This window comes from Pseudorasbora parva, chromosome 15, assembly GCF_024679245.1.
Source record: "Pseudorasbora parva isolate DD20220531a chromosome 15, ASM2467924v1, whole genome shotgun sequence".
Taxonomy (NCBI): domain Eukaryota; kingdom Metazoa; phylum Chordata; class Actinopteri; order Cypriniformes; family Gobionidae; genus Pseudorasbora; species Pseudorasbora parva.
Genome location: NC_090186.1, coordinates 21303698 through 21312113, shown reverse-complemented (window position 1 = coordinate 21312113; position 8416 = coordinate 21303698). Strand labels below are relative to the sequence as shown.

The window sequence follows — 8416 nt, the reverse complement described above, 5'->3', positions numbered from 1 at the left end:
GAGAGAGGAAATGTCATTGCTGCCAATGGAAGCCTTTCTGAGCCATCGTATTTTCGAAGATGTTCCGAAGATGAAAAATGGTCTTACAGGTGTCAAATAACATGAGGGTAAGTAATTAATGACAGAATTTTTAATTCTCAGACTTTAAAGGTGCCCTAGAATGAGTTGAAACAATATGTAAAAATGTCTCTGATATCTAAATAGAGGGTATGTGGCTTATTCAAGGGCAAACATTTTCCAGATAGTTTTACAGGTCCATTTACAAGAGAAAGAGTTTGCATGCTTGCGGTTGCCAGATTTCAGTAATTTAAATCCTACAAACAGAGCTTTTCTGTGAAAAAAACATGTATACTATCCGGTGTTTTACCTAAACAAGTCCAATCTGGCAACCATTTGCACACGAGCTAGCTCTCACGCGCGGATGATCTGAAAACACCAATAAACAAGTAAGCTGCATTTTAGCAATCTCCATTTGAGATGTTCTGCTTAAAGTTTCATTCAGTCTACATTTAAGACTTGTCTTTTTTCGTCAACGATATTGCATGTTTATATAAAGTTAGTCACAATGTAATCTATGCAGTGACTGTGATGCACTCTGAAATACAAGCATGCAAAAACACACTCAAAAACGTCAACTAGCCACTTGATTATCAAAATACAAATATGTCTGATTAATATGAATACAACGAGTTTGCTTCTGTTAAAGGATTCATTCTTGTTATTTGAAACTACATGATAAAATAATTCAATCAATTCAATCAATACTTGTTGATTCAATGAGAGTGAGGCGCTTCATATCAACAACTCTCTCTGGCACGCCACTGCACATGCTCAGAAGTGCGGCGGGAAGTTCGGAATCAAACGTTCGGTCCAGTCTCCAGACGGCTGGAGGTGGAGTTTTATGAGCGGTGGAGAGGTCTGCATCCTTGATATTGAGGGGGTAAGTGCTTGATATGTACTTGTTTGTAATTAGTACTGTGGTATTATAGATGAAATAATGGCACTGTGGCGATATTTCTATGCAAGTTTGTATTCCCAGACTCGAAGCACGTTTCACCTTCGTTTGTATATCCGCTACAATTGTATCACATTTCTGTCACAATTCAATGTTAGCTACCAATAACTATCAACTACACAATCTACGTTAAACTGGGGAAAACGGGAGATAGAGCGAATGCAGTCGAAACACACCATGCCCCCGTTTTTTCTGTTTGTATGTTAATGTTACTTTAGCTAGTTTAATGTGCCATTTTTACGATATACCCGGGGTGTTTACATAAATTGGCATATCGATTATATTCGTTTTTATTTTATATGTGGTTATGTTTAGTAACAACTGCCAGTAGTGTTATTTTTCTTCGTTTCAGTTTTTAGTCAGTCTTTGAAACTAGGAGAATGCTGCTTGTTGTGTTTTTTTTTTTTTTTTTTTTTTTTTTGTGTGTAATGGTCTTTGACATACACTAACTTTTTTACACTTACATTAACATTTATGCAATTGGCAGACACTTTTATCCAAAGCGACTTACATTGCATTCAAGGTACATATTTCACATTTTGTCAATTCTTGCATTCCCTGGGAATCAAACCCATGACCTTGGCGTTGCTAGCGCCATGCTCTACTGTTTGAGCTACTGGAAACACTTACACATTTTTTTTCTTCCACAGCAGAAATGTTTCTTTTCTAAGTAAAAACGAAGAAGTGCATCACAATAAAGCTGTCCCCATGCTTTTCTGGTGTGAACCTCACCTTAATGACATATTAAGTTTTTCTTAACACTCACATACAGTAACATAGCCTACATGTATCTATCCTTGATTACTGAACCTTCCTTTTCTTTCTCTTTCAGTGACATGTACATCCTCAAAGAGCCTGTGTTATCAAGTCTCTGTGCACCTAGTTAAATAAAGACCCTGAAAAACTGGTGAGTTGATGAGAAAATAGTTTCAAAAACCCATTGAATCTATACTTGGGCCATGTTTTCATACATGTGACATTAGAGGACTTTATTTGAAACTGATGTTACACCATGACAAAGTTCTTATGTAAATTGGTTGATGCACTAAACCAATTCATATTTTATTAATATCGGTTTGAGCTCTTAGTTGAACCCAAAGATTTAAATTAATGATAATTTAAATTAATGAAATGCCACAAAAAAAAAACTGCATCCGAAAACTATACACGCATGGTTTTGTTTTATTGTAGTGCATTATAGTCTAAGATGGTTTTAATGTTTTAGCCACCTCATTGATTTGAAATATGGGGGCTAAATAAATCAAAAAAATCTTATAATATAATGCAATGCAATAACACTCCAGCACCCACTATTACCTAATAATAATAAACATATAGTATAATAATCACCTCTCTGGCAGTTTCAACTTAAAAATTGAGAAATGATAACCTTGTAAATGTAGAATGCACAGCAGAGCTCCTGTATTAGTTTGAAGTTTACTTTACAGGATACCTATTCAAGTTTGCAATTCTTGTATTTAGGGCTGCAACAACTAACCAATAATAATTTATAATGAAAATCATCAACAATGATCGATTAGTCAGGTCTGCCCTCTGTGCACTTGAAACTTCCACCAGCTATGCCTGATTACAGAACTGAATAACACATTTTTATGAACAAAGCATCTAGAAATAGTGGCAAAAGAAAAATTTGCCCATGCTATACTTACCTTCAAGTCATTCTATGTGTGTATGAAATTCTTCTTCCGAAGGAATAAAATCAGAGTTATATTTAAAAAATGTCCTGGCTAATCCAAACATTATTATGGCTGTGATTGTTGCCCAACTTATGAAGTGCATCTAGCCATCATATAACTGCTCCACAGTTACGTGGGGTTAGTAAAGGCCTTCTGAAGTGAAGTGGTGAGTTTGTGTGAGAAAAATATTCTTATTTAAAACTGTATAGACTAAAATAACTTGTTTCTGGCGGTCAGCTGTGCACAAGTTGACGTGCATCAAAAGAGTGATCCCTGACAATACGTTTTGTTTTGGCTCTATCCTCTGCACTTCTGCATTCATCAATATGGATGCATCAAGGGTTTACAGCAATCCGATGGAAGTTGGTTATTTTAGTCTATAAAGTTTTTCTTACACAAATGTGCTACTTAGTGTGACAAGGGGGGCGTGGTTCAGCGAGGTCTGCAGCGGGAGAGAGAGCCGCGGGACGAGCGGTAAGTGAGTGGGTTGGACGCAGATTAATAACACCTGTCTCTTGTTCCAGTAATGAGCGCGGAGAGGGTATAAAACCTCGGTGGAACCAGAGACCAGGGAGAGAGAGAGACGGACGGTTGATGCACAAACCCCAGAGAGTAACCGGAACCCGGAAGTGCCGACCCGGAAGTGATCGTTGTGACATTGAGAAAGAGAAACTATACACCCCTGAGTGTGTTTTGACAGTAAATGAGAATAAATAAAGAAAGCATCAACCGTCTAGCCGACCCCCGTGTCCTCTTCCTTCCTCCTATTAACGAACTTTGCTACACTGGTGCCGAAACCCGGGAGGAAGTAGGACAGCGCCGCCGCCATGCAGACGCCCTCCGCCACGCCATTTGCGGACATTATCACATCCCTCGCGGTCCTCCATCAGGACCAACATCAAGCCATGCTGGACCTTCGGGCAGACCAGGAGCGCCGCTTCGAGGCCATTGTCCGAGGCCAGCAAGAGGGCCGCGAGAAGTTCCGGAGCTGGATCGACCGGGAGGTTCGCACCGAAGCCGCCGGGCTCGCCAGCGCACCGGTCCACGTGCCCCTGCACAAAATGGGGCCACAGGATGACCCGGAGGCATTTATTGACCTCTTCCAAAAGGCCGCGGAGGCCTGCGGGTGGCCCCGGGCACAGTGGCCGGTGCGCCTGATACCACTACTGACAGGAGAGGCCCAGGCGGCTGCACAACAGCTACCGGTGGCGAACCTCCTGGAGTACGAGGACCTAAAGAAGGCCATCCTCCAGCGGGTCGGCCGCTCCCCGGAGCAACACCGACAGAGATTCCGCTCCCTGGAGTGGGGGGAGGCCGGCCGACCCTTCGCGATGGCCCAACAGCTCCGGGACTCATGCCGCAGATGGCTCCTGGCCGGCGGAAGCGACGTGGACCACATCGTCGATCTGGTGGTACTGGAGCAGTTCATCGCTCGGCTCCCAAGGAAAACTGCCGAGTGGGTCCAGTGCCACCGGCCCACGTCGCTGGAGACGGCCATCCACCTGGCGGAGGACCACCTGGTGGCGTGCCCGGGGGTCGGCGCACCCCTTTTAACCTCTCGCTCTCTCTCTCCCCCCTCTGTGTCTCCCTCTCCTCCTATCCCTCTCCCTAGGTCCCGTCCTCCGGGCCCTCCTCGGATTCCCCCCAGAGGCCGGGGTGGGATGGGCCCTGGACCGCTCGGGAGTTCGCGGGCTCCGCCCAGGGGGGCGGGGCTGCTGGGGATGGGGGGTGATAGTGGCTCTGGTTCCGCGCCCTCCCCGCGCTCATTTTCCAACCCACTCCCCGCCGCAGGGGTGGCGGGTAAGCCTGGGCTGGCCTGCTGGCGGTGCGGTGATCCGGATCATTTTGTGGACCGATGTCCGAGGATGGACATCGGGACAATGATCCGGATCCCGGACGTCCAGCGGACCACCCCCGATCAAGCAGGAGAGTACCAAATTCCTGTAAGTATCAAGGGGGGTACATATCAGGCCTTGGTGGATTCAGGATGTAACCAAACCTCGATCCATCAAAGCCTGATGCAGCCTGGGGCATTGGATACAAGCCGCATGGTTAAGGTGCGGTGTGTGCACGGGGATGTGGTGGAATATCCGGTTGTCCCAGTCACGATACAGTTTAGAGGGAAAAAGCATAGTGTTGAGGTGGCGGTTAGTCCCCACCTCCGGCATCCGCTAATTCTGGGGACGAATTGGCCCGCCTTTTCGGCATTATTGGGGTCGTTATGCGCGGATGCCGCTTGGGAAAACAAGGCTAGGAACGGGGCGGTGCGAGTGCAGGTGGGCGAGACTGATACGGGACCCTTGGGAACAGCTTCAGAGGAACCGAGCGGGGTCGAGAGACTGATTCTCTCAGACCGCGATGACTTCCCTCTGGAGCAGTCTCAAGATGAGACCCTAAAACATGCATTTCAGCAGGTCCGCTCTATCGACGGTCAGTCTCTCCAACCCGCATTGCCCGTCACGTATCCTTATTTTTGCCATAATTAAGGATCGGTTGTATCGAGTGACCCAAGACACTCAGACAAAAGTGGATACAACCCAGTTATTAGTACCAAAGAGCCGCCGGGAAATGCTTTTCCAGGCGGCTCACTCGAACCCGATGGCGGGCCACCTGGGGCAGGCGGCCACACTGAATCGCTTAATGACCCGATTTTTTTGGCCAGGCATTCATGACAATGTGCGCAGGTGGTGCGCGTCTTGCCCTGAATGTCAGTTGGTGAATCCACTGGCCGCCCCAAAAGCGCCATTGCGCCCCCTTCCAATAATGCAGGTCCCCTTCGAGAGAATTGCGATGGACCTCATCGGGCCATTAGAGCGATCCGCACGCGGACATCGTTTTGCGTTAGTCATCGTGGACTACGCAACACGATATCCGGAGGCAGTGGCTCTCCGCAACATCTCCGCGAAGAGTGTTGCGGACGCACTGTTTCGTCTGATCTCCCGAGTGGGGATTCCGAAAGAAATCCTCACTGATCAAGGCACGGCGTTTATGTCACGCACGATGAGCGAACTCTACGGATTATTGGGCATTAAATCCATTCGAACAAGCGTCTATCACCCACAAACGGACGGCTTGGTCGAACGATTTAAAAGCACTCTTAAATCCATGATCCGTAAGTTCGTACAGGAAGACGCCAAAAATTGGGATCGGTGGTTAGAACCCCTCTTATTTGCCGTGCGGGAGGTTCCACAAGATACACACAACACGACAGCCACGGGGGGTGCTGGACGTCCTACGAGAAACTTGGGAGGAGGGACCTTCTTTGGCCAAAAACGAAATTCAGTACGTCATGGACTTGCGAACAAAACTTCACACCTTGGGGCGGCTATCTAGGGAGAATTTGTTGCAAGCCCAGGACTGCCAGAGCCGGTCATACCGGGAGAGAAAGTGCTCGTTCTACTCCCTACGTCGAGCTCAAAATTAATGTCAAAGTGGCAGGGGCCGTTTGAGGTCGCACGACAGATAGGAGAGCTCGATTATGAAGTGATACGATCCGATAGGAACGGGGCACGTCAAATATACCACCTCAACCTGCTAAAAAAATGGAATGAGGTGGAATCAGTGTTGTTGGCAACGGTGATCGGGGGAGAGGATGATCTCGGGCCAGAGGCGAGCATTAAAGCGCAATCAGTCGCGCTGGCCCCTGGGGGAGATCACCTCTCACCGTTACAACTCACTGATTTATCAAAATTGCAGGCGGAGTTCGCGGACGTGTTCTCGCCCCTACCGGGACGTACCGACTTGATTCAGCACCATATCGAGACCGAGCCGGGCGTGGTAGTTCGCAGCCGGCCGTATCGCTTGCCTGAACACAAGAAAAAAGTAGTTCAGGAAGAATTAGGCGCAATGCTCGACATGGGAGTAATCGAGGAGTCCAACAGTGACTGGGCGAGCCCGATAGTTTTGGTCCCCAAAACAGACGGCTCGGTCAGGTTCTGTGTGGACTACCGCAAGGTGAACGCTGTGTCGAAATTCGACGCGTATCCAATGCCGCGGGTTGACGAGTTGCTTGATCGGTTAGGCACGGCTCGATTTTATTCGACACTGGACTTAACCAAGGGCTATTGGTAGATCCCCTTGTCTCCATTGTCCAAAGAAAAAACAGCTTTCACCACGCCGTTTGGATTACACCAATTTGTCACGCTTCCTTTCGGCTTGTTCGGGGCGCCCGCAACCTTCCAGCGACTCATGGATAGGATTTTGCGCCCCCATGCTGCATATGCTGCTGCGTACCTGGATGACATAGTGATTTATAGTCACGATTGGCAGCGGCATATGCAGCATGTGAGGGCGGTCCTGAGGTCGCTGAGGGGAGCGGGGCTCACGGCCAACCCAAAGAAGTGTGCGATTGGGCGGGTGGAAGTAAGGTATCTGGGCTTCCACTTGGGTCATGGTCAGGTGCGTCCCCAAATTGATAAGACTGCCGCAATTGCAACCTGTCCGAGGCCCAAGACCAAAAAGGAGGTAAGACAGTTTTTGGGGCTGGCGGGATATTATAGACGGTTTATACCAAATTATTCGGACCTTACCAGCCCTTTGACTGATCTTACTAGAAAGGGGCTACCAGATACGGTCCAGTGGACGGAGCCGTGTCAACAGGCTTTTACCCAAGTGAAGGCTGCTCTATGTGGCGGGCCGCTTTTACACTCCCCTGACTTTTCTCTCCCTTTCTTGTTGCAGACTGACGCGTCGGACAGGGGGCTGGGCGCAGTCCTGGCCCAGGAGGTGGAGGGGGGAGAGCGGCCGGTGCTGTACATTAGCCGTAAGCTCTCTAAGAGGGAAGCTAAGTACAGCACCATAGAGAAGGAGTGTTTGGCCATCAGATGGGCCGTTCTCACTCTCCGCTATTACCTCCTGGGGCGGGAGTTCACTCTCTGTTCGGACCACGCTCCTCTCCAATGGCTCCACCGCATGAAGGATACCAACGCGCGGATCACCCGTTGGTATCTAGCTCTTCAGCCGTTTAAGTTCAAGGTGGTCCACAGGCCGGGTGCTCAGATGGCTGTGGCCGATTTCCTCTCCAGAAATGGGGGGGGCGGGCTGCAGGCCGGACGGCTCCCCGGCCTGAGTCGGGCGGTGGGGGTATGTGGCAAGGGGGGCGTGGTTCAGCGAGGTCTGCAGCGGGAGAGAGAGCCGCGGGACGAGCGGTAAGTGAGTGGGTTGGACGCAGATTAATAACACCTGTCTCTTGTTCCAGTAATGAGCGCGGAGAGGGTATAAAACCTCGGTGGAACCAGAGACCAGGGAGAGAGAGAGACGGACGGTTGATGCACAAACCCCAGAGACTGAGTAACCGGAACCCGGAAGTGCCGACCCGGAAGTGATCGTTGTGACATTGAGAAAGAGAAACTATACACCCCTGAGTGTGTTTTGACAGTAAATGAGAATAAATAAAGAAAGCATCAACCGTCTAGCCGACCCCCGTGTCCTCTTCCTTCCTCCTATTAACGAACTTTGCTACACTTAGCTTCAGAAGACCTTTATTAACCCCCTGGAGCCGTGTGGAACAGTTATATGATGGATAGATGCACTTTTGTGGACTTCATAAACAAGGCAACAATTCACTGCCATTATAATGTTTGGATTCGCCAGGACATTTTTTATATAACTCTGATTGTGTTTGTCTCATAGAATATATACCTGGCTTGAGGGTGAGTATATCATGGGATAATTTTCATTTTTGGGTGAACAAACTTTAAAGGGT

The 8416-nt window shown here is 48.4% G+C and overlaps 1 protein-coding gene across 1 annotated transcript; it reads left to right on the top strand.

Moving 5' to 3' along the window:
* Positions 1-3750: 3750 nt before the first annotated feature.
* On the top strand, positions 3751-8089 carry LOC137041888 (zinc finger protein with KRAB and SCAN domains 7-like). Its single transcript, XM_067418562.1, has 2 exons — positions 3751-4655; positions 7910-8089. Exons 1-2 carry the CDS (start codon positions 3774-3776, stop codon positions 7910-7912), a joined length of 885 nt encoding a protein of 294 aa, XP_067274663.1. The 5' UTR covers positions 3751-3773; the 3' UTR covers positions 7913-8089.
* The last annotated feature ends 327 nt before the right edge of the window (positions 8090-8416 follow it).

Excerpts from the sequence above, each read along its gene's own strand:
- LOC137041888 (XM_067418562.1), top strand. The coding sequence starts at position 3,774 with ATGGGGCCACAGGATGACCCGGAGGCATTTATTGACCTCTTCCAAAAG.